Here is a 24,829-nt window from a genome sequence, read left to right as displayed (position 1 = left end):
AACAGCTCAGTTGGTTATGCAGCGCGTGGTGCTGACAATACCAATGTTGCAGGTTTGTTCCCTGCAGGGGCAGCTACATATTCCTTCATTGCAGGGGGTTGGACTAGATGATCCTCAGGGTCCCTTTTAACTCTACAGTTCTATGATTCTATGACTGAGGAATGAGGGCTCACTGAGGTCTGCGGTACTCCAAGCGCTGTTGGGACTACAGCTCCCATCATTCCTCACATCTCGCCACCTTATTCGGGGCTGATGGGAGTTGGAGTCCAGCATAATCTTGAAACGCTCTCCCCACACCCCCTGCTCTAAAAGTATTGCCCGGAATAGGCTCTTATAAAATAACGGCGGTTATTTCCCCCCGAACTGACTCTGAAGGGAAGAGACGCGAGCCCTGCCCTCCCGAAGAGCGAAAGGCAGGCGAGCTCCTTACGCCGCCTCTCTCCCCTCAGGCCGGCTTTTTCGGGTGGGCGAGGCTAGGCCGCGCAGCCGGCTGGGTGGGTGGGCGGTCCTCGGTTTCCAAGGGAACCGGCTGGAAGCCGCGAGCGAGCGCGCGCGCCCGGGGCTCCTTCCGCTAACTGCCGCTGTTGTCGTCGCTGCGGCTTCTGGCGCTGCCGCCGCCGCCGCCATGTTGATGCTGGGCCGCGGGCTGGACGCCAGGTAACGGCTCTGCGGAGAGGCAGAGGGACAAGCTCCCCCCGCCTTGGCTGCTGGCCGCAAAGCGAGGGATCTTCGCCGACCGGGGTCGGGGGGGGGGGGGGGAGGCACGGCGAACAAGGATGCTCGCCTTGGGCTGGACGGGGGGACGCGCGATGGCCGCGCCCTCCCCCTAATTGGGGGTTTCGGGGAGCGGGTAGGTTTGACTGACTCGGGGATCCCCCCCCCACCACACCCATCCAAAGGGTCCCCGGGTTTGCATCCTAAGAAGCAAGTAGCCCACCCCCTTCTCTTCATCCCCGAGTGTGGCTCGGCCGCGGGGGGGAAAGGCACTCTGCACGCGCTCAGGAGCCCTACGCGTATTTTAGAGCTCGGCGCTGAAATCCTTGGGGGCGCGTATTTGGGAGGTCCCGCTGAGCCTAAGGGGCCGAGGAACTAGATTCAAAGCTCCGCAGCAAGTTCTCCTTGCGCAAATCCGAGCGCAATGGAAAGCTTGGAAGGGAAACGAAGCCCGGCCCCAGTCTCAGGCGCCCCGGCCCCAGAATCGCCCACCCCACCCCAACTTAGCTGTCGTTGCGCCTGCTTCGAAATCGCCCTCGGGAGATATAATGAGTCATTCTTTTCTCCCTTCCACACACACGTTTTAGATACTAAGGAATATGTAATCCTTCTGGGTTTTAGAAAATGAGCTATACCGTTTTTGCAATGCAGCTCTAATATGCATTTGAAAGTTTTGTGCCTGTAGCCAAGGGGGCGCAGGGGGGCAGCTCCCCCTCCCCATCAAGTAAAACAATAGAAATACTGTACTTAACTAACTTGGCTCTGTGCCCCCCCCCAAAAAAAAATCTTGGCTACGCCCATGGAAAGGTTTTTAACCCATCTTTCAGGGCACACAGCCCTGGTACCGCCTGAAGATACATTTGCAAAGTACATGCGCACACCAGCAGCAGCATGGTTTAGCAAATGCAGACTTGAATAAATGTGTTTTTATATATTAATAGCCAGCATTGAAAAGGGCATACACCACTTGGTGGGATGCGGGGAGGCAGTTCCAAAGGTGTGGGGCCACCACTGAGAAAACTGCCCCTAGTATTCACCAGCATAACAGCTCTTGCTGGCATTTAGGTTTTTGAACCCTGTAATACTTGGGCATGTTCATACAGGTAACTGAAGACTTGCCCTAAATATATTGTTCATCACTGAGCTCCCAGGAACGTTTTTATTACTTCCAGCAGATAATCAGATGTGGCATTTGGGGGATCACAGGAGCTGGAGAACCTTGGAACACTTATATTCCTATATGCTGTTCAAACTTGATGGAGGGGGCAGTGTACTTGAGAAAGCTACAGAAGATTAACAGCAGCAATAGCTCAGTTATGAGCCCCACGTTGGGGAAAAAGATTCCTTCATTGCAGGTGGCTGAACTAGATGACCCTTATGGTCACTTCCAACTCTAGAATTCTATGAATCAATGATATTCACCCTAAACACTTACCAATAGAGTGGATTGTTGTTTTCTTCTCTTCAAATGAACTGAGATCAAAATAATTGTTATAGTATTACCAGAGTTGTTTAGGCTGTTGTTAATGTTGCCTGACCATAATGCTTTAACTTCTTTGTCTAGGGACAACCAGACTCGTCAAGTACGAGAATCTGTGTCAAAAGTGGAAAAACACTTTGGTGAATTGTGCCAAATATTTGCAGCATATGTACGAAAAACTGCCAGACTGCGAGACAAAGCAGATCTTCTAGTAAATGAGATTCATGCTTATGCAGCTACAGAAACACCAAGTTTAAGGAATGGATTGAAAAACTTTGCAAATGAGTTTTCCAAACTTCAAGATTATCGCCACGCAGAGGTATACAATGCACTTCATGGTGGAAAGTTTGTATTTTAAATTATAAGCTATTACTTTTATTTGCACTTATGACTTTATGCACTTAAGAATAAGAGGTTGGATCCAGAGTATGTTAGTTGTGCTAAGGTCCGTGAGACAAGTTAGTCTGAACTTTTTCACATTGATTTCAGGGGGATTCGAGTGCATCTTTTCTTGCTCTGATGCAGCCCAAGGAAACCACTGAATCCACTGATCAGCTAACAATATAAATACTGGGGAATTAGCAGCACTACTACCCCTTGCAAATGACCACGGTCATTTTTGAAACTAGCTGCAATGTACTCATGACCACCTTGAATCTATTTTCATGAATTGTGGTATATAAGTATTTTAAATAAAATAAACTCCTGCCATGGTGGTAAAAAAACTTTTGAAAAAAGGTGTAGGCTCAAAAACAGGTTCTGCATACTAAGCTGATACTGCTCTTTTTCCTGTTGCCACTTCCTCCCCCAGTTACAACACTGCTCTTCCATCTTGCCATTTTAAAATGATTATTCTGTTCTTATGTGCTCTTTTCTGAACTGTGACCTGTGTTCAACACTGTTGAGATGAGTGCACACCCTGCACATTTTCCCCTTAAAGAATGATACAGTTGCTAGTTGGGTTCTTAGGCTTGGAAAGGCAAAGACAGATTGCAAAGCTGATATGACTTGGAAATGTTTCCAGTAATCAAAATAATAAATGTTAGTATCTTGCATAGATCTAATGCTACTCTCATGACAGCCGTTTCTTCCTGTTTTATTTTTGATCATCGTAATTTATAAGGTGCTTAAAATACTCCTAAGCAAAAGAGCAAAAAAAGCACCTGCCTTATTGGCTTCAAATCTAATAAACACAAAAAGAAGAGACAAGCGTTCAGATAGCATGTGTCACATCATGATTTCACTTAATAGCCACTGTGGTACAAGATCCAAATTGCAGCTAGTCTATGAAGATGCATGGAGACATCCTTGCTGTTTTGCATTTCTCAAAATGGTCATGTTTTATAGTTACACAAATTGCCATGCCATTTTCTGCTTTTCCCCCTCGTATCATCCAGCAAACTTTTCCTTGGAGAAATACCCCGTGTTTGAAAAAAAAACTCATTTAGAAACTTTAATCAAATTGAATAAATCTTCAGATGATGAGGGCAAATTTTACCAGATGGTACTGAAAGTTAATGACACATTTATTTACCTGTGTTTACTTTGGTCCTGCTTTATTACTGTAAATGAGGGGGACAGTATTAAATGTTTTCTTTCCTACTATGCTTATTTTCTTCAATATTTCGAAAAGACAACTGTAAGTGTTTTGAGAGATGTCATTTGTATTTCAATTTATTCTTTCAGATAAAAGGCATATAATTAATCAACTGTATTTTAAAGTAAAAATGCAGGTGTAATTTGTGAGATACTAAAACCAAAACTGAATTTTCTTACTGCCGAACTGTAGTATGTTTTCCCTCTTCCTTAGTTGTGTGTTTGAATTTTCTCAAAACCAGTTTTAAGACTGATTGCCAAAATTTAAAGTTAAAATAATACTTCATTGCTCCTCTTTACAGGTAGAAAGACTTGAAGCAAAAGTTGTTGAACCTCTGAAATGTTATGGGACCATCATAAAACTTAAGAGAGTAGGTGATGGATTTTGTTTTCCATTGCATGTTTATTTTCTTTTCGAGGAAGGTAAATAACTAAGCAAGTTCAACTGATGCTTCTGATCTCATAAATTAGTATTTTAGTAATCAATTGTTGGTAAATTCAGCAACAAAATGTCATATCAATAATTAAACTTTACATACCTGAACATAACACTTAAAGCTGAGGTCATCCAATGAAGTAGAGTTAGACAGCTTCATGGAGGATATGGTTGTCAGTGGCTATGTTACCCGAATGATCAAACAAAGTATGCCTCTTAATATTGATTGGAAACCACAGCAGGAAAAGGCTGTTCTGTTGACATCATGTCATGCTTTTAGGACAGCACAAGAGTGATGTGAATCAGTTAGTAATCTAGCAACCACATTCTGAACTAATGCAGTTTCAGAATCCCATTCAAAATGCAGCACCAGAGGCAGTTCTTGCGTTTATGAGACTGAAATTCAGAATACACACAGGTCCCGCTATCTGCATGCTTTTTATACCAAAATTCACTTATCCACACTTAAAGAAATATGCCCAAACCTTGCTATATGCTTGGCAGATTCACATATCTGAACAGCAGCTTACTTCCTTGTATTTGGGGGTTTGCTACTGGCAGAAACCATGGAGAGAGGGAGGGAGAATGAGATCAGACGAATCAAAGAAAAAGCAGATAAATTAGGGAGCAAGAGAGATCATACAAATCAGTTTTTTGCTTTGTATCTCTTTTTCTAATTGGCTGCAGCAATTTCAAGAAGAAACCATGGAGACATGGGAAAGAGCACACAAATACCTCATTAGAAGTGTATCCATGGGAAATATTGAAAAGCTATAGGCCTGGAAGTGGGAAATTACCACCGATTTAGGATTGCCTCCCATGCATTTAAGATGATATTTTATGGAAAGATAGTGCAAATATTGCCATTAAGAATGGGGGGAAATGGGAGTTCTGTTTTCAACCTTTCGTTGCCAGTTATAAGAAGAATCAAGTTTTTTTTTCTTGGTTTTTTTTACTTTATTATCTTTTATTTGGCAATTGCATATATTCTGTGTATATTGAACTTTGTCATGTGATATCTGATTAAGATTGTCTTGTATTAATCCTAGTATTATATGGATACCCACAGCATTTATTGAAGATTAGAGAACCTTTTCTTTAGAAAATCCCATCTCTGATTATTTTTATTATATATTCATTTGTATCCTGCTTTACTACCCAACAGGGGCACAAGACGGCTTATAGATAAAATAGGAATTTCTAAGGACAGAAAAAAATCATTTAAAAAACCAACATTAATAGAATCAAAACTATATATGTAATCTAGTAGCATACAGATAATTTCAATAAAAGCACAGCACCAGCCCTGTCATTAAAAGCAGTTTCCAGTTCATAATCCCGTCTCGATTAGTAGTCTTAACTTCCAAGACCTGGTATTGCACAAAATGAATAGCTAGTGTGGTAAAACTGCTTTGACTTGAAGGCTAGTTATAAGGAACTCAAATGAACAGAAATCTTTTCTGTAAAATCTTTAGACTTTGAGTGTGTCCCTATATATGATTTCAGGAGGATCTCAAAGCAACTTTATCAGCAAAGAATCGAGAAGCAAAACAGCTCTCTCAGCTTGAAAAGACGCGTCAACGAAATCCATCAGACCGGCACATTATTGTATCCTTTGCAAACAAGTGTTCAGCAGCTTTCAAATATGCGCTTTACTAGATGACTGTTGCAAAATTTATGTGAGAGATATGCCTCTTCCACCTAGTATGTCCCTAAAGCAGTGGTTTTCAACCAGTGTGCCTTGAATGATGGTCAGGGGTGCGGCAGGCAACGCTGGCCTCTGTCCCTCTTTCCTTCCCTCCTCCTCCTGATGCCCTCTCACATCTCTGCTTCGTAAGGCTTGCACAGCTGTTTGTTGCAGTGGCCCTGGCTACAAGCTCCCCAAGCGAATAGTGTCTCTGGGGCTGGCCAGGGATGCTGGTTGCCAGGAGCTAAGGCAGCCTTGGAGTAAGCAAGGGAGCTGAGCCAGCCAGTCCATCAGTCCTTGCTGTTGGGAATGGGCAGACAAGTGGAAGACTGGGCAGGCTGGCACTGGCCTTTCTTGTGCTTGCTGTGTGCATGGCCTGCCTGGGAGCTGAGTGACTGGTGCTGGAGGGGAGCCCTTCTGCCATGCAGGCCCAGCAGCATCCACTGCTGCCTCCTAAGGTAAGGTGATAGCCTCATATTCACCTTTGACCAGTCTCTGTTGGGCCACTAAGATTGGGGGCATCCTTTTCCCAGGCCCCTGTGAGGCACTGTGAGGAGGCAGCTGTCTTTGGGGCAGGGGGGTGCAGCTTAGAGACCAGGGGTGGTAGCACTGACTGCCCAAAGGGCTTCCAATAAGAGATGAGAGCAGGCTGAGGGAGCACCCCATAAGGGAGGGTGCCAGCGTGAGAGGCTGCCAGCTCTGCAGGCAAGGGGTGACATAACTGGGCTCCACAAGGGAGCCGCAGGAAAAATATACCGTATTTTTCGCTCCATAAGACGCACCTAGTTTTCAGAGGAGGAAAGGGGGAAATCCCCATATTTTTTTTTGAAGATCAGCTCAATGTTGTTGAGCTTACTTTGCAAAGGGAAAAAATCCTGTTTTTATGGGGTTCAACTCAGAGTTCTGCAGCTTCTTTAGGAAAGGGAGATGTTTCTACAGTTTACAGACAGATAATCTAATCAGCCAGTCGCATGTCACTTGGGAAACAGCCTCTGTCTGCAGAACATTCAACAATGGAGACCTGGGCAAGGGGCCGGGGCCGGAAAGGGAGCCAGCGATCAACCACACATTCGCTCCATAAGACGCACAGACATCTCCCCTTGCTTTTTAGGAGGAAAAAAGTTTGTCTTATGGAGTGAAAAATACGGTAGTTGGTCAAGGGAGCCATGGACTCAAAAAGGTTGAAAACCTCTGTCCTAAAGTATTCTGGCTGACTGATAGCAACATCAGCAGATAACATTATTAAAAAGGAGTTGTCTACGATTGAAGCTCCTGAGAGGAAAATAATCTTTTTTAGCTCCCTGTTTTGTTATAGGTTCTAGATTTTCTTTTTTTAAATCCATCATAAATTCATTTCAATGCCTAAGAGACACTGGGAGCCAACTGAGTTATTTGTATATAAATATGTTTTTATGTCTGTAGAATACTAGTGTGTTAGCACTTTCCATAACTTAAAATATTTCATTTACTGCAAACTTCAGTCACAGGTAGGTCTTCTTTTTTGGATGAAATATCAGATTAAATTCTACTATTGTTAATTATGTTTCATCAGTTATTTGTATATCAGAATCCCAGCTGTACAAGTTACTGTATCTTTGTTACAATCATTATGGTGAAGCCTATAAACACCAGGTGTCATCAGCTGCTCTAAGGCTCTCAGTTTAACAAATCATGTTCTTTTCTGGTAAAACAGCAGCTTGGAAAAGTAGATGAAGAAGTATAATGTAATGTTTATTACATTATTCTGTTGCTTAAAAAAATACACACATGTGGTGGTCAGCTTGTTTTGGCTTCAAAAAATTTCTTAGGGAGAAAGGCAAAAATGCTATAAATTCAATTATAAGAGACTTTAACTTCTTTTGTGGTGTAGGAGACAGTAGTGTAGCAAAGGTCTTTGAGACAGTACCAGGTTAAAGTGCCCTGAAATTCAGCTCTGACTTGGTTAGGTGCTTTTTAAAGTTGTTCATTCACTCAACAGAAACCTTTACCATTACTTTGATTGCTACAGCATTTTCCACACTATTGCCTTACATAGAGGGCAGACATCAGTTGGTGTTATTCCACTGATGAAAGACATCCATCAGGTGAGGAAATCGATTTCTGGAGATTCCTCCTCTCCCTTTTGTCCCACAAAATCTCCTTCAGACTCCAAGCCTCTGGAGATTTGCAGGGGCTGTAAAGAGAAATTATTTCAAACTGCTTAACTGTTCCAATTGTTGGATATCTTCCATCAGCACAGTAACCCCAAATTGTATTCCACCCAGAGTTTATGATCTTAAAGCAATTTTTTTAAAAAAATAATCCTTTATTGGTATTAGCAGCGTTTTTGTATGTGAGCCATAAGACCAGTTATTTTCCAAACCATGGAAATGGTAGCTGTGATGCAGGGTAACACATTATCTACTTTGGAGGTCTGAATTGGCAGTTACTGACCAACAAAGAGATCTTCGATAACTCAGAACTGTGGAAAGGGTCAGTTTCCTGTTAGGGATCATTAGGAAAGGGTTTGAAAATAAAACTGCTAATATCAGAATGACATTAAACAAATACATGGAGCAACTGCACTTGGGGATCATGTATACAGTTCTGATCACCTCCTCTCAATTAGGGTATTTTAGAGCCTTAAAAGTTCAGAAAAGCTAAGCCAAATAGTCATTGGGCTGAAATAACTCCCTATGAGGAAAAGTTGCGAATGTGCGTCTTTAGAATGAAGAAAATTAAGACAGTGAATTGGCATGACCAATGTCTGTACAGTCATGCATGAGGTATATAAATAGAGATGATGAAGATGATGATGATGATGTGGAAAAAGTAGATGGAGATGGTTTTCTCCTCTCAGTACTAGAACCCAGGGTCATCCAATAAAGCTGAATGGAGGAAGATTAAAGACAAACAAGGGGGAGTATTTCTTTATACAGCACATAATTAAACCATGGAATTTGCTATCACAAGCTGTTGCAACAGCCACCAACCCAGCCAGCTTTACAAGGGGTTTACACAAATTCATGGAGGATAAGGCTAGCTGTGATGTCCAGTATCAGAGGTAATATTTCTCTGAATACCAGTTGCTAGGGAGCCCAGGTACAAAGAGTGCTGTCGTGCTCATATCCTCTTTGCAGGCTTTCAATGGGCAATTGGTTGGTCACTGAGAGAACAGGAGACTGGACTAGATGGGCTTTGCTCTGATCCAGGGGAGCTCTTCTTATGAAATACAGTGGAGCACAGATTAATAGCTTTGTTCTGAGAGCTACCACTATAGTGGTTCCTAATTCCAGTGCATTCTAATTAATAGTGTCTGTTCAAAATTATAGGAATAACATCTATTTATCATTTATATTTAAAGGCTGAAAGTGAATTACAAAGAGCTTCACTGGATGCCACGCGGACAAGTCGGTACTTGGAAGAAACCATTGACAACTTTGAAAAACAAAAAATAAGAGATATAAAGGTGTGTGTGTATACTCTAATATAAATCAACAACATAAAAAATGGCTCAGGGAAAGAGCCATTTAGATTGTCTATTTAATATTCCTTCACCATTTATTTTAACAAACATTAATCTGCTATTGGGGACCAACAGGTCCCCTTGTCCTAGCTAGAAATAAATACAATTATAATTTCTAAATGACTTCAGTTTCTCATAATAAAATTTACTTTATATCTCCTTTTAAAGTTTTCATTGATATATCAATAAAGCACAAAAACTATTGGGGTACATTGGACCCCATGACGTTCCCTTAAAAAAAATGTACAGAGAGCAGTATTTCTTTTGTGACTCAACTGGAGCAAAGCTATAAACCACCAAGTAGACAATCCTCCTTGTGCTATCAGGAAGCACTAGAGAAGAAAGCAGTACAAAAAAGAAGCCCAAAAATGCCTAGGTGAAATGATTGGTACATAACAGAAGGAATATAGCATATCCTCAGGAGCAGGTTTTGGGGCTGCAGGGGGGAAGAGAAGGGTAAGTCCCGTTCCACAAGTCTGCTTGCACAATGTTGAACACAACCCATTACAAATAAGAAACTAGTGTTGCAAGTTTGCACTTACTCCTGTGTCAAGATAATGCCAATCTGAAGCAGAATTAACTCCCTAGGGTAAAGTTTACTCCAGGGTTCAATAGACTGCTGTGGTGCTTTTTAAGGGTTTTGTGTGTGCTTGCACACAGAGGAATGTACAGACAAAATAAACTTAAACTAAACAGAAAATCCACTCCACTGCTCTTGAAGTGGTATACTTACAAAAAATGGAATTACAGTACAAGCAAAATGCTAACTTTTTTCAACTACCCAATTTTGAGACATTGCTGGGGATAGAATGGGCTCGTTTAGCTTAGGCCTTTGGCAGATTTACTTTCCCATTCATTTCAATAGGGATAAATTGAGACCTCTGAGTGCTTAATTTCAGAAACGGAAATGATGATGAAACATCACAGGACAACTGACCCCATAACTGTGGAGAACTATGAAGCAGCTCATATTGGCTAATTTTTAAGAAATATTTTGAGCAGCTGCTGGAATTCACAGGAACCCCAGTGGGGCACCAGTTTGCCCCAGTTGGTGGGTAAAATGAGGTGTCAGCTTGTACTAGAACGCTAAAGGAAAGTGTAAAAACTGTAATAATTGTATTTTTAGATAAAACATGTTGCAGTGTAGTATCACAGCCCACTCACAGCTAGTTTCTACTTGTTATAAAAATAGGCAAAGCTGTTCCAGTCTTGTGCAGAACCTAAAAAATCGAGGGGCCAGAGCAGTGGACTTCTTGTTTAGTTAAGAATTTGGTCAGGTTCCTAGCACTAACATGCTGTCTATTAATTGTAAGGAACAAGTAACTTTGTGGGTGATTAAACAGGAAAGTAATTCTTACTATGCAGCAGCTCCCTGAAGAAGAGATAGTGCAGTTAGGTTCAGGTAGGCAGTGCTAAAACAGGCTTCTAACCAGAATGGCAAGGGGTGGAGGTAAAAGTATCTAGAGAAAGACCAAGTACTTGGCTGTATGCAGAAGTGAGCTGGGGCTTCATTGACCTCATATAGGCCAATACAAGAAAAGCCTCAGCCTATGAGAAGCTGCCAGTATGGGCTGCTGTGTAATGATCCATATTCTTTTTATACAGAGTTTATCAAGCTACCATTCTTCATACAGTGACAGCCCAGTTAGTCTGCCTTTATTATACATATAGAGCAGTTACTGTAACACTTTCTCCCTTCATTTGTTTTTAGAATATCTTTTCAGAATTTGTAACAATTGAAATGCTATTCCATGGGAAAGCCTTAGAAATTTACACTGCTGCCTACCAAACTATACAAAATATTGATGAGAATGAAGACCTAGAGGTAAGAAACATGAGGAACTTCTAATGTACTGCTGTGCAGGGTTGTTGGTTTTTGTTTTCCCTACACAATTTACATAATATTTAATGTTATTGAGGCATATATTTGGACCAGTTTAACTACGAGCACCTTACCCAATATGCACCCATTTGATCCCTTAGATCAGTGGAATTGGCACATAGTGTGGCAGCACCCACACTTTGGAACTCCCTGCCTATTGAGAAGCAAGGGCCTTCACTGTACTCTTTTCAGCGCCTGATAAAAACATTCCTATTTAGACAAGCTTGACCAGAGGCTTAAATTTTTTTAATGTGTTTTAGTATTTTAACTTTTAATAATAATAATAATAATAATAATAATAATAATAATAATAATAATAATTTATTATTTATACCCCACCCATCTGGCTGAGTTTCCCCAGCCACTCTGGGCAGCTCCCAATCAAGTATTAAAAACAATACAGCGTTAAATATTAAAAACTTCCCTGAACAGGGCTGCCTTCAGATGTCTTTTAAACATAAGATAACTACTTATTTCCTTCACATCTGAAGGGAGGGTGTTCCACAGGGTGTTTATGTTTTAAAGTAGGGTAATTTTTTCTTGATTTCACGATTTTATCTTTTGTAAATCGCTTTGAGGTTTTTTTACAATCAAGCAGTGTATAACTTTCATTTTAAAAATAAAATATCTAGTCCTTGTGCCATTAGCAACGCTTCAGTGAACTTCAGATAACTGAAAATCCTTAACAATGTGTTCAGCCATAATGAACAAAATGAAGCCTGGGCTAGTGACAAGATTTAAGAGCAATTTTAGATCTTAACTTATTAAGGTGGAATATTTCTAAAGATTTCTTAAGGGAAATCTCACATGCCAGCCCCTGTAGTGATCAGCTGCAAGGCTTGGTCTGTTCTCCCTTAGGCTACCATTTCACTTCATGGTAAGGCATAGTTCAAAAAAGAAAAAATGAAGACAAGTTTGGAGCCGTAGAGGCAAACAACATTTAGCTGTATTTTATCCCTGCAACCTTGCCTCAGACATCCACTCCAGCAAGTTAAGTAGAACTACTACAATTTATGCCAGTATCTGTTAGCCATAAGGCAATAGCACACCTGTTTTCTAGTTTGAATGTATGCTAGAAAAATCCTGTGGGCTGTATACAGCAGGGCAAGCTAACCTCTGGAAGCTACATGTGAGTTTGGCCCCGTCACACTCTTGCAGATACACACAGCCACTAATTCATGCAGATGAGGTGAGGAGAGGGCTTATTACCCCCTTTTCTTATCAAATGATTGATCGGATGACCAAGGAGTAATCTGCATCCCCATTAGGGCACTGGGCACCATCCACTGCCTCCCACATGCTGAATCTTTTATTCGTTTAATAAATAAAAATTGCTGCCACCACAATCAGCATCTTGCTGAGGACAGAACAATTTTCTTGTCTGCCAGATCAGGCCTCTGCTCTAGGCACCCGTGCTGCACCATACCAGGTTCTTGAGGAGCTTTATAATTGGACAAACTGTGAAGCTTAACAGGACTGGCCAGTGTCCCATATGAACTATGTATACTCTTAGATAACGCGCTTCAGAATCATTTGCAAGGTGCTGAGGCTGTGGGCCAGACATGCACAGTGTGTTTCCTTGGGTAACAAACTGATATAGAAAAGGTTCACAGCAGGTAGATTTGAAAACCCCTGGTCTCCTGTGTATTCTGAACACCAACATTTATTTAACAGATGTTTCGGAGTTCGCTTTATCAAACAGAACATCAGTCTCGTTTGGATATTGTCCGTGCAAATTCAGAGTCTCCCCTCCAGAGGACTGCTTCATCCAAATCTTGTCCTGGAATAGTTCAGGTTGGTTAGAAAGCTTGAATGCTTTCCTTAGCTACATTCTATGAAATATTAAATTAATGAATTAAATTTTCTCACTTTTTGATTTCCATCAACATCTTCTCTGACCCTTTCTCCTCAGAGTAGGAAGACCTACCTTCCTTCCTTCCTTCCTTCCTTCCTTCCTTCCTTCCTTCCTTCCTTCCCCCTGATTTTTTGTCACTGCTACTTTTACTCACTATGCAAGCAATTCCTGGTGCTGACATTTGTTCAACCAAAGGTCTATGGTACTGCAACAAAGCAGGGCAGCCAAGGGAGGAGGAGCTGTTTAGACCAGCAACTTTTGACACCATCCACCCACCTCTCACACCATCTTCCCAAAGGCCAGTGTCTCGCTTACCCAGCTTTAGGAAAGCAGCATGGAAGCTGGCGGGGGAGTCAAATATAAAGCTTGCTCCCACCCCGCACATGCGTGCCAAGGCAGTGTGCGGGCCTGCAGGGTCTGTATCAAATTACTCTTGCTGTCCATTTGGTATGAAAGTTGGCCTGCCTTCGGTTAGACTTTTACAGGAAAGCTCACCTGCATGTTACTCCACACCTACTGGATCCTGTTTGAGCCTTATATGATCACCTGGCAAGCATACACCCATACTGTATACAAAAATATTTTTTAAAAAACAAGATACTGAATATATTTTTAAATGCAGATTGACTTCATTCAAGGCTAATGCTTTTTGTTACAATTTTTAAAATTCTGATTTGTCATATTCTGTGTAGCAGATTTCCAGAAATCCACTGAAAAAGGAGGAGGAAGATGAAGAGTATGACAATGAGGATGAATATGAAGATTAGCATTAAAACCAAGGAAGAGAGCACCTTTGAGACTAGAAAGCGTTTCCCCTGCAAATTGTTATTTTTCATTGTGTTGCTGCTCGGTGATGGACACAATTAAGACTTTAAACTACAGTAAAGAACTGAACACTGTTACCTGACAATTATGATTTTTTTAATGGTATGAAATTTAATGGTCCACTAAAAGTAGATTCAGCAATATTAAAGTTGTGTCAGTGAGTTTAGTTGTGTTTCAAGGGATTCAGAGTTCCATAATTATGGAAGACATGGATAGCTCAATTGGTTAGAGCATGGTGCTCATAACGCCGAAGTTGCAGGTTCTATCCCCATATGGGAAAGCTGCATATTCCTGTACTGCCGGGGGTTGGACTAGATGATCCTCAGGGTTCCTTTCAATTCTATGATTCTATTTCAGAATACATTTTGACTTTTCATAAACTCATTCGTTTCCCGGTGTATGCTAAAGCATGGAAGCAAATTAAGCAGCTGGTGAAAATAGACAGTACTGATTTGTTCAGTTCACTTTATAATCTAGTGCTCTCATAAAGGTGTCACAGAACATTCCAAAATTTTCATTCTCCGACTTACCATATTCATGGAGTGTTAAATTGGGTGGCTAGCATACAGGTTTATGTGCCTATTTATTTAACAGATGTTTCGGAGTTCGCATCAGGATATTTTTCTTAATATCCTGCCCCATAATCTTTAACTTAGTTATTGCTGCATCAATGCAGATGATGGCATAAAATCTGCATCAATGCAGCAGTTAAGCTGCTTCAGTATTCTTTGTGAAAGTGCCTTCAGTATTACAGAACTTCTAATTTACATTTAATTTTATTTTCCTTGTAATTCCTATAGGGATACAAAATGCAAGGGGGCTGATTATTTGGGGTGATTTATTTTCTTTTTATTTCAGATGTGAGGAACCTTGGCCTTCCAAATGTTGCTTCTACTGGCTACGCTTGCTAGGGCTGGTGGGAACTGCAGTTCAGCAATGTCTCAAAGGCCAAAATTTCCCCACACCTGCCGATTTTTCTTCATAGCAGCATTTCTACATTAATTTTTTATTATCAATATTATAAAGTCTAGTCTTTCTGCATGAATTTCAGTTCTGTCATTGACTTTAAATACAACTATATTATGGCATTATCTAAGCCACTGGGAATAATTACAATAAATAAATACTTGTATTTTTCACAAAATAGCTTTTCTTCTGTCAGTAATTCTTAACTGTAGCCTGCAGAACAGAGATGGACTTGGAATGATACAATTAAGAGGGTAAAGCTGGAAGACTTTTCTGAAGGTGCCAAATGTAAAACTCGTCTGTAAAGGAACCATAGTGAACATTACAACCATCTCAGTCATATGCAGGACAACCAAGCAGCAATACTCACCTCTCACTCATTCGTAGCGTACTATGGTTATGTAGTGTACTACAGTGGAGTGTAGGGAAGATTGTTAACCCTCCAAAACCACTGGGGTTGCTGTACACCCTTAACAACCATTAGAAATATTTTTTGAACAAACAAAGCAATTTATACTCCATCCTCAACAGTTAATGTGTTCAGTTGTCTTGAAGTGATCTATCTTCCCCCTACCCCTTTCAATTTAAAACAAAAACCCCACACTAAGTGAAGTTATCAAGTCTATTTTGCACATACTGAATGGGTAAGTGAAATTAATTAGGTTTCATTCTTTTCCAAGTTTTACTTATACACACACACCCCTACAAAGCACTGCAGGGGAAGCTGGACCCCAAGAGTAAGGCTTCTGCTCCAAATTGTCCTTGACCTGATGGAAAGGCTAACACTCTCATAGTTCAAACTCCCAAACACTGCTTTCTTAGATGTAATGTAATCAAACCTAATACATGAATGAAATTGGAATCTGCATGTTAGAACTATGAGATTATAGATTATACCTGTTCCATTAGTAGCAGCCCAGTGTTACACCTAGGCATTCTGGGGGTACTGTTCCTGATAGCCCAAGGGGAATTTAGATTAACATAGCCAGAACCAATATACTTTAATAGTTTGTGTGTTAGACTACAGTTTCTAAAAAATCTCTTACTAGGTAAAAATTTAAAGGTGTCCTATGGCCCCCAAATGTTGAATACTGTCAAAATTTGTATGTGATGGGTAATTCACCAGCTTTTCAAGCATCCATCCCCATGGTGGCTTCAATGTGAAATAAGATGAGTTGTCTGAAGAAAATGGTTGTCTAAAGAAAAACAAACCAAAACAATGGCATGCAATATAAAAAAGCAAAGAAGGGAAATCTGGCCTTCTAGATGATGTTGAACTACAACCAACCCTTAACTTTAGCCATACAGGCTGAGGCTGATAGGCGTTAAGAGTCCAACCGGTTTTACAAAGTACATAGGGATTTGCTACCGGCTAGTCAATACAACAGGGACACGGGTGGCGCTGTGGGTTAAACCACAGAGCCTAGGACTTGCCGATCAGAAGGTCGGCGGTTCGAATCCCCGTGACAGGGTGAGCTCCCGTTGCTCGGTCCCAGCTCCTGCCAACTTAGCAGTTCAAAAGCGCGCCAAAGTGCGAGTAGATAAATAGGTACCACTCTGATGGGAAGGTAAACGGCGTTTCTGTGCACTGCTCTGGTTCACCAGAAGCTGCTTAGTCATGCTGGCCACATGACCCGGAAGCTGTACGTCGGCTCCCTCGGCCAATAAAGAAAGATGAGTGCCGCAACCCCAGAGTCGGCCACGACTGGACCTAATGGTCAGGGGTCCCTTTACCTTTACCTAGTCAATACAACATCACAAATAGTGCAGAAATTGGCAAACATCCAAAGAGGAATAAACCATCACAATAGCAATTCGCCAGAGGTTTGCCAAGCTTTTCATATCAGTGAGCACATTTTGAATTTTGAGAGTGTGCTGTGGGAACCAGTCACAAAATGGCTGCCATTGGGGACATGGCATAACACAAAATTAGACTAGAAACTCCATCAACCTTAGGCTTACTACAAGAAGTCAGCTATGCCCTGCTGGTCCTGATTGTGAAGATCACCACAATACTGAATATACACTGATGTTGTTGCTGTCTAATAGGGAGCACAGCTCAATACCAAGAAAACTATACAAGGTGGCCACACCACACTCACTCTTATCTCACAGAAATCACTTATTTATTTCATAAAATTTATACACTGCTTGATTAAAAAACAAATCTCAACGTGGTTTACAAAAATATAAAATGAGGAAATCAAGGAAAATTCACAGCCATATTTTAAAACATAAAAAGTTTAAATATTAAAACAGAGGTAAATTACCTTAAGGTAATACTAAAATTACCTCAAGGTAATTTAGAAGGTACTGTACATTCTGCCACATAACTTTCTTTCTGGGAGGGCTAGAGACCTGCTTTTTTCTGAAAATGAAAGCTAAGGCTCTGGGGGACACTTGCCTGGAGACACACACAAAATCCTTTGCAAATGTCAGATTGATGACCCCTGCATTTTAATATTGAAAATGCATTATAACCTTGAAAAACTCCATCTATTAGTGCTTCCTCAATTTTCATTGTAGGTGTGCAGTTGAAAGTAGTCTGCACTAAATATCACAAAAGGCTGCAGTTTGAAGAAGACCCAAACAAAAGTGTTGTGCAGAGAGATATGGAATAGAAAATGGCTACATTTCCTTTTTTCAAAAAGATCAATCAGGAAGCTTGCTGATGCCAACATCATGGGAGTTGAAGTTTGGGGATAATACAACTTCCCTTTAAACTCTTGCTTTTACATATTCATCCAAGCAGCCTTTTCATTCAACGGACCGTTTCTTCTTCCCTGGATTTTTTTTTTAAAAACTCCGTAAATCAGTAGTATGAGGACACCCAATTACAGTGGTACCTCAGTTTAAGAACTTAATTCGTTCCGGAGGTCCGTTCTTAACCTGAAACTGTTACTAACCTGAAGCACCACTTTAGCTAATGGGGCCTCCCGCTGCCACCGGAGCACCATTTCTGTTCTCATCCTGAAGCAAGGTTCTTAACCCGAGGTAATATTTCTGGGTTAGCGGAGTCTGCAACCTGAAGCGTCTGTAACCTGAAGCGTAACCCGAGGTACCACTGTACTATTATTCAAAAATTTGGGAAGCCAAGGGCCATGAAAATATGCATCTTGGGTTGTTTAACCAACAGCCCTAGAACTTCAAAAGATTCGACTATCTTCTAGTAGTACCAATATACTTCCTGTATAGCCTATAGTTTGTACAATTTATAGAGGAAGACACTGCCAGACTACAAGATTGGTTCTTATTAGGGCTGTCATACGCTAATGGGTGTAAAAAAGCAATATACAAATTAACCATCCACATACTGTATTTCATTTAGGTACATTTATTTTAAAAGAAATGCTAAGCTGAAATTAAGAAAAAAACATTCAATATGCCATTGAATGTTACAGACAAGAATCCAAAACTTGCATTCAACTTATTATTTATATTCAAAAGTAACTAACAACCTATGCTTTCTAACAGATGCAACTGCACTGCATCAAACAGCTTTCATTTTAAAGCAATTAACTATTTACAAATAGATGGATGTTTTGTCATCACTTTCCAAACAACAAAAACACAAATCTAGTTTTATTCTATTAATACTGCAAACATCTTCACTTTGCCTCCTAGGCATTTTCACATCTACCCAAAAGTTAAACTAACTTTGCGGTTGCCAATTGGCCTGTCATTTAATTCATTAATAGCAGCCACTGCCTCATTATAATTCATCATGGCAAGAATAGCTTCACCAGAAGACATTCCATATTCATTGCGCAGAATAGAAAGAGATTCTGGTATGATTTTATAACCATGGAAGAAATCCAGAATTTCATTAGGAGAAGCTTGAAACGGTAAATTCTTTAATTTAATCAATGTGACACGATCTGAGGCATGACTAGAATTATAGTCAGGCCTAAAGTTCCCTTCTTGAAAACTACCAGGAATGCCGTCACCAGGAGGCCCTCTAAAAAGATCAGATGAGCAGATAAAATCATCAGATGGGTGTCTATAATTAGACAGGTGCTTTAAGTTCCCATGCAAAGAGGATCCTTGTGAACTACTGGGGTAAAAATGTTCACTTCTTTCATATGTATGGAGATTATCCTGTATCTTTTCATTTGATGTTGATGAAATATTAATACCAAACTCTTGCATTTGTTCCTCAGAAATGCATCTTAGGAGTACCTCTGTTCCCAAAAACCGCCGGCGATTTAAGCTTTCAGCTTTGCGGGCTTGTTCTTCAGTTCTGAAGTTGACCAATGCTTCCCCAAGTCCAATTCCTTTGTCATCATAAAGCAAATAAATGTCTCTGTTATCAATATTAAATCCTGCAAAGAACTTCTGTACTTCAACATTTGTCACATCAAATGGAAAGTTTCTCACATATACGCAGGTCTTTAAGCCAGAATATTCATCTCTATCACTTCTTTCATTTGCATGGTGCTGTCTTTCTGGTGGTATTTTTGCTTCAGAAGATCCAGTTAAGAACAACAGCTTTTCTTTTGAAATGGGAAATATGAAGATCGGCTGGCCAAGCAGTTTATCCTTGTGAAAGGTCAATACAAACTCATACACCTTCAATGAGTCACACAGCAGAATTGCATCTTTCGTCTTTGCTTCGCCTTCTGGCTTTAAAAATATAATAGGACTGGCAGTCACACCTGGATGCCCAAAGAACTTAATCAAATCTTTCTTCTCAAGAGTAGGTTGGAGATTTTTAATGAGTATATAATATTCTCTGTGTTGAGAACGAGACTGCGTCGTAAACCTCTGTTGTGGAGAGCTTGACCGGGTGCACGCCACAATCCTCCGTGGTGGTGACCTTGACCAGGTGCGTGCCATAACCCTCCGTGGTGGTGACCTTGACCGGGTGTGTGTCCTTACCCTCCGTGGTGACCTCGACCGGGTGCGTGTCCTTACCCTCTGTGGTGACCTCGACCGATGGTGTGCCTTAACCCTCCCTGGAGACCTTGAATGGGCACGTGACAAACCCCTCCCCACAGGAGACCTTGAATGGGCACGTGATGTAATCCTCCCTACAGGAGACCTTGAAGGAGTGCGTGCCATAACCCTCTCTGGAGACCTTGAACAGGTGCGTTTTCTTGGGGACAAATAGTCTGGCTCTCTTCGTGAATGCTCTCTGCTTGAAGAAAATGTTTCCTTATTCAAATGATGACTGAAATGTTGGGTATTGACAGGACTGCCAATCTTTCCACCAAACTTAATCCATGTTCCTTTACTAGAGGTTCGTACGATAATAAATCTTGAACCCATATACTCTCGATCACGTTGAAGCCCTTCCGTGGCATCACTTAATGTTGCAAATTTTACCACGGCGTCTCCATTATTTTTACCATTAATTTTTCTCATGGCTATTCCCTCCACTTGCAATCCAGAGAAGAAATTGCGTACATCATCTTCTGTTGCAGAATAAGGCATACCACGTATAAATAGGTACACACTTGGAAATGGCTCTTTCTTAGGCTGATTATAGTTTGGTTCCAACATATCTGTATCACTGTTTCGAGATCCATTTGAACGGAACTCATTCCCCAACGGATCCATGGAACTACAGCTAGATTGATGCATTCCTTTATTAATGGCTGCAACTAAATTTGAAAGATTGCCAATTCCAGATGCGCCTGAGTTAATGGAACCTGCCCGTCTTCTCCTACTAATTTCTATTATAGTCTGCATTTCTGTCTTGCTGCTAAGAAAGAACTCTATACGTGAATCCTTGATAAATCCTCCAGAATAGCTCATTGCTTGTCGTGCATCTTCATCTGTTGCAAATATAATGAAAGCTTCCCCCTTTTCTCCTCCAATAATATGTACACCTCCATCAGGAATATTCAATCCTGAGAAGAAGCGGCGAATATCTGCAGAACCCGCAACAACAGGAAGCCCCTGTAAACGGATGACTACCGCCATTCTGAGCTCAGCCCACAGCAATAATCACCTGTGGACAAAAAGGTATATGTGATAGCAAGCCTTTAGTACACTGGGGAAGTTAAGCGCTACAAAATAAAAAATAATTCCTTCATCTGGAATAACAAACCTATTTTAGTGTGAAAGTTTATACACTATTCAATCTGAAATTCCGCACTGTTCCAACAGCATTCCCCATTTTAAAAGCAACAATATCAAACTCTTCTTACAATCTATAATAAGACATAGCAAACCTTTCACAGAATATATTCTAGACAACTGTGGTCCCATGTTCTTGCCATCCAACAGCAAAAGCCAAGAAAGATCTGTGATCAAAAATGTCTCACAACTCTCTAGCAACTTACACAGAAATCTTAGATTTTCAGACATTTATGTTCTATCAGTAGAACTGCCCACCTCATAATGAATCAAATTCCAGTCATCCTTGCCCCATGATCAGGATATTGAATTGTACATCTTTTCCAGTCACAAGCCTGGGAGAAAAAACCATCATCTCAGACAAAAGAAGCATTAAGCTTTGAAGCTTACCTTTTTTTTTCCCTTTAGAAGACTTGATAAAGTCTGTGAAATCAATTTAACTGTGGAAAGAAAATGAAACATTATTAATGGTCAAGCAGGTTTACATACTATGCTGTGTTACTGTGGTATATTCATAATCATGGTCAACATTAGTAAGAAATCAAGATTGGTATTCTTGCGTTAAAATTATTTCCCAGTCCAGAGAGGCACAAAAATCAAAAATAACCAATCTCAAGTGAACAATGTTTATGCCAGTGTATCCATTTAAAACAGATTGCAGCAAGTGAAGAAAATAGTTTGAAATCAGTCTTCAAAAGATCCACAGACAGTTGGGTGGAAGAACCCAAACATTTCACTGCCTGTAGTTATAGAAAACTGAAGTCCCACACAAAAATAGGAGTCGGCAGTTGTTCTTAAATTCTTTTCAGAAGAGGGTGGCAAGATGTTCGTCTGTAGTTTAATTCGTTGTTGTAAAGATGACCATATTGGAAGAAAAATCCAAAAATCAAGTAAATTCAGGAAAATATACTGCTTATACCCATTCCAATTTCACCACGAATGCTTGTCATTCAACCACAAATCCAGAATACAATATATTCTATGATATCTCTTTAGAGCACTAAAACATCACAAAAGTTAAGGCACTCAAATATACTGACTACATTCATAAAACATTTTCATGGCGCTTTCCAAGCCAATCTTTTCACAAATTCCATAAAATACATAAATATGAAGCAACAGAAACTGGGTAGCCCAAAACCGGAGGTTCAACTGAGTTCAATGAAACCTACTCAAAAATAAATGTCCGAATTATCATATATAGGAACGGTGCAAGAACCCAATTCATCTATAACTGATCCACATGACCAAGAAAGCAAACTATGAAATCTTATTTACTTTAAACTTGATTTCAGTAAAGTACATAGAAAAGGCCTACTTTCTTTCACCCCCTCTGCAAAGATCATAGACCACCAATCTGGAAGTTTCTAACAAGGGCTTTTTGAGAAGTCTGAATAGTTCTCTAAAAGCACTATCAATATCATACTGAAATCAATGGCAGTATTCTAATCAATAGGGATTAATAACATCTCATTACTCAAAAGGCTAATATCAAACATTCTTCTTGTTATTGTTGGGAACCAAGAACAAGAACATAAGAATAGCCTACTGAATCAGGCCAGTGGCCCATCTAGTCCAGCATCCTGTTCTCACAGTGGCCAACCAGATATCCTTGCAAGCAGGGCATCAGTGTAATAGCACTCTAACAATGCTAGAAAACCAGGTAAAACTGTTCTAAATACTCCTAGGTAACTCAAGATCTTACACCAACACCAACACCATGGATAAAATCCACCATGTTTTTGCGGTTTTTTAAAAAAGACAACTATAAATTCTTTTTCAGTCCCAGCAGAGACCTCCAAAGCAAGTAGACAAGTCTTCACCGCAAGGCAAGCTTTTACTTCTAGAGCCCCATCCCCCAACAATAACAAAAAAATGAAACAAATATTAACAATTTACTGTAGCAACTCTTGGTTATCAGGTGTGGACAAGGTATATAAAGATTTAGATGAGTAAATAGAATTTAGATCAAAAAACAACTAGGGAAAATGGAGAAGTTGCAAAGTGTTTTGTATATCCACAAAATAGTTATTCCCAATTAAAAAAACCCGTAAGTGTACTTTACTCCTATGCAGTCCTTGCTGAGAAAGAAGCTAACACAAAACAAGAATATAGATCCTACTAAAACAGGCACTTCTAACTCCTACCCTTAACTGTTCATGATAATGATGTTACTGGAGTACTGGAATGTCTACGCTATTTCTTCCCAGGGATTGGTGCATGATAGAACTCAGGGATATCCTGACAGAGCAAAAATATACTTTGTACAGAGTATGTGAAGTGCAGAGAAGGCACGTCATCCTGAGCAACTAGCATTCTTCCTTTTTCTCCACGTAAATGCTGGCTAGGAGAAATCACACCAACACAGAACATTTCTTGGGCAGCCATCAAGAACCATTTGTTAAAACAAGCTGTGAATGCGGTCGGCATCTCCTTAGTCCTCCGTGGTTCTCCCATACCAGTTCATGTACATTCCAATGCACTCCCAGGGATGCCAGCGGCAGAAAGGTCCAGTGGGTTCCAAGGGATTGCTATTAACCAACCATCCGAGTACGCGTGGGAGAACAATAAATTCTGTGGCTAGGAGGACAAAAAAGAAAAACCAAAAGCCATGATGACCGTCACCGGGCATGAACTGGAATCACCAACCGGATCAGCCACTCCTAAGTCAGAGCTGTAATTGGTCCCCACGCCGGAATGATGTCCGTCCACACAAAAGAACTGTGTTCGTTTGAAGGCAGCATTATTCTGTCACCGCACCTACTACGCCGGAGTGGGGAAGACATAGGCGCGGCCTCCCCCTACAAGCAGCCACCAGGCTCGCCCCGTCACCGGCTGCCGGCGCACCATTGAATACCTTTAAGTTATCACCCACCGGGGTATCGCTCGGCCCCTTTTGCCACAAGGGAGAGAAGTACAGTACGGGGCAGGAGGTGTTTCTGCAGCTTAAGAGACTCACTACCGAGAGCAGCCAGGCAGCATTACCCGCGTGCCAACAAACACGCGTGTACACATACACACGTGCACGCACACGCGCGTACACACATATACACACACACACGACACCCTTTAGCGCTACTAACCAGGCCCGTGTGGGGCGAATGGACCCGGAGAGCGCCCTGGCTCCGCGACTTCCCTCAACGGACGGAAGGAAACAGCGCAACCGCTTTGCTTTTGCTACTGCGGGAAAACTCGCCAGACCCAACGGCGCGGCCTCTTCCGTACGGCCTCGCCACGTCCGCAAGCGCGCCTCGTCGCGGCCCACCCGGCTACACCAGCTGAAACACGCGCGGTACTCGCTCGCCTCCAGCAGCAACAGCGCTACTCTCCCCTCGCTCTGCCTCACAGAGGGAGAGGCCCAACTGCAAGCGACAAAATGGCAGCCGCCCTCGTCTCCGTCTCCCTCAGAGAACCGCCAGGACGTGCGCAGCGAGGGGACGGAAATGGTTCTGCTGCGCACGCGCACAAACAGTCCCCCGGAAGCCGCCCGGCAACCGGTACGCATGCGTCTGTCGTTGTACGGGAAACTCGAGGCTTCACCAATCATTTTGCCTTGTCGTATCTTTTCCTGTTAGTATGGCACATGCGCAGAAGAAATAAATGGGGAAATCCAAATTCTTGCGCACAGTGTTGTTTCGATGAAAAGGAATTCGAGTGTGGAAATACAGCTGATTTTTTACGTGTCTTCATTTCCACCTCTAGTTCAGAAATCAATCTGTGTGCCCTTTTTGTCTCCTGCCAATTTTCGTTTAACTGCAGCTAAGATATAAACTATGCGCAGTTTTTTCCTGTCTGAAATCGA

The 24,829-nt window shown here is 41.3% G+C and overlaps 2 protein-coding genes and 1 long non-coding RNA gene across 7 annotated transcripts; 1 reads left to right on the top strand and 2 right to left on the bottom strand.

Moving 5' to 3' along the window:
- The first annotated feature begins 509 nt into the window (after positions 1 to 509).
- CIBAR1 (CBY1 interacting BAR domain containing 1) lies at positions 510 to 15,124 on the top strand. The gene is made up of 8 exons (XM_083748154.1): positions 510 to 657; positions 2,279 to 2,513; positions 4,093 to 4,161; positions 5,733 to 5,834; positions 9,257 to 9,361; positions 11,130 to 11,243; positions 12,975 to 13,094; positions 13,848 to 15,124. Exons 1-8 carry the CDS (start codon positions 626 to 628, stop codon positions 13,920 to 13,922), a joined length of 852 nt encoding a protein of 283 aa, XP_083604280.1. The 5' UTR covers positions 510 to 625; the 3' UTR covers positions 13,923 to 15,124.
- LOC310848708 lies at positions 12,944 to 22,641 on the bottom strand. Its single transcript, XR_014566522.1, has 3 exons — positions 21,286 to 22,641; positions 15,993 to 16,142; positions 12,944 to 13,080 (listed from the first exon to the last, which is right to left on the bottom strand). It is a non-coding gene; the product is annotated as an uncharacterized lncRNA (long non-coding RNA).
- RBM12B (RNA binding motif protein 12B) lies at positions 17,051 to 24,522 on the bottom strand. 5 transcript variants are annotated; one of them, XM_083747747.1, is made up of 4 exons: positions 24,111 to 24,522; positions 21,418 to 21,467; positions 19,949 to 20,899; positions 17,051 to 19,909 (listed from the first exon to the last, which is right to left on the bottom strand). In XM_083747747.1, the coding sequence occupies exons 3-4, from the start codon at positions 20,869 to 20,871 to the stop codon at positions 18,583 to 18,585; spliced, it is 2,250 nt and encodes a 749-aa protein (XP_083603873.1). In that variant the 5' UTR covers positions 20,872 to 20,899; positions 21,418 to 21,467; positions 24,111 to 24,522; the 3' UTR covers positions 17,051 to 18,582. The 5 variants fall into 5 exon arrangements, with proteins under 5 accessions (XP_083603873.1, XP_083603870.1, XP_083603874.1 ...); XM_083747744.1 differs by having other exon boundaries at positions 17,051 to 20,899; positions 24,111 to 24,445; XM_083747748.1 differs by lacking the exons at positions 21,418 to 21,467; positions 24,111 to 24,522 and having other exon boundaries at positions 17,051 to 19,837; positions 19,874 to 19,909; positions 19,949 to 21,288.
- Between the last annotated feature and the right edge of the window lie 307 nt (positions 24,523 to 24,829).

Source organism: Podarcis gaigeae, assembly GCF_964106915.1.
Source record: "Podarcis gaigeae genome assembly, chromosome: 7".
NCBI classification, from domain to species: Eukaryota; Metazoa; Chordata; class Lepidosauria; order Squamata; family Lacertidae; genus Podarcis; species Podarcis gaigeae.
This window is presented reverse-complemented; position numbering and strand designations above follow the sequence as displayed.

What these genes read in the sequence shown, in the direction of transcription:
- CIBAR1 (XM_083748154.1), top strand. Translation starts at nt 626, where the DNA reads ATGTTGATGCTGGGCCGCGGGCTGGACGCCAG. An exon ending in GGCCGCGGGCTGGACGCCAG is followed by an intron (nt 658 to 2,278) that starts GTAACGGCTCTG and finishes TTCTTTGTCTAG; the next exon opens with GGACAACCAGACTCGTCAAG. An exon ending in AAAAAATAAGAGATATAAAG is followed by an intron (nt 9,362 to 11,129) that starts GTGTGTGTGTAT and finishes ATTTGTTTTTAG; the next exon opens with AATATCTTTTCAGAATTTGT.
- RBM12B (XM_083747744.1), bottom strand. Translation starts at nt 20,871, where the DNA reads ATGGCGGTAGTCATCCGTTTACAGGGGCTTCCTGTTGTTGCGGGTTCT.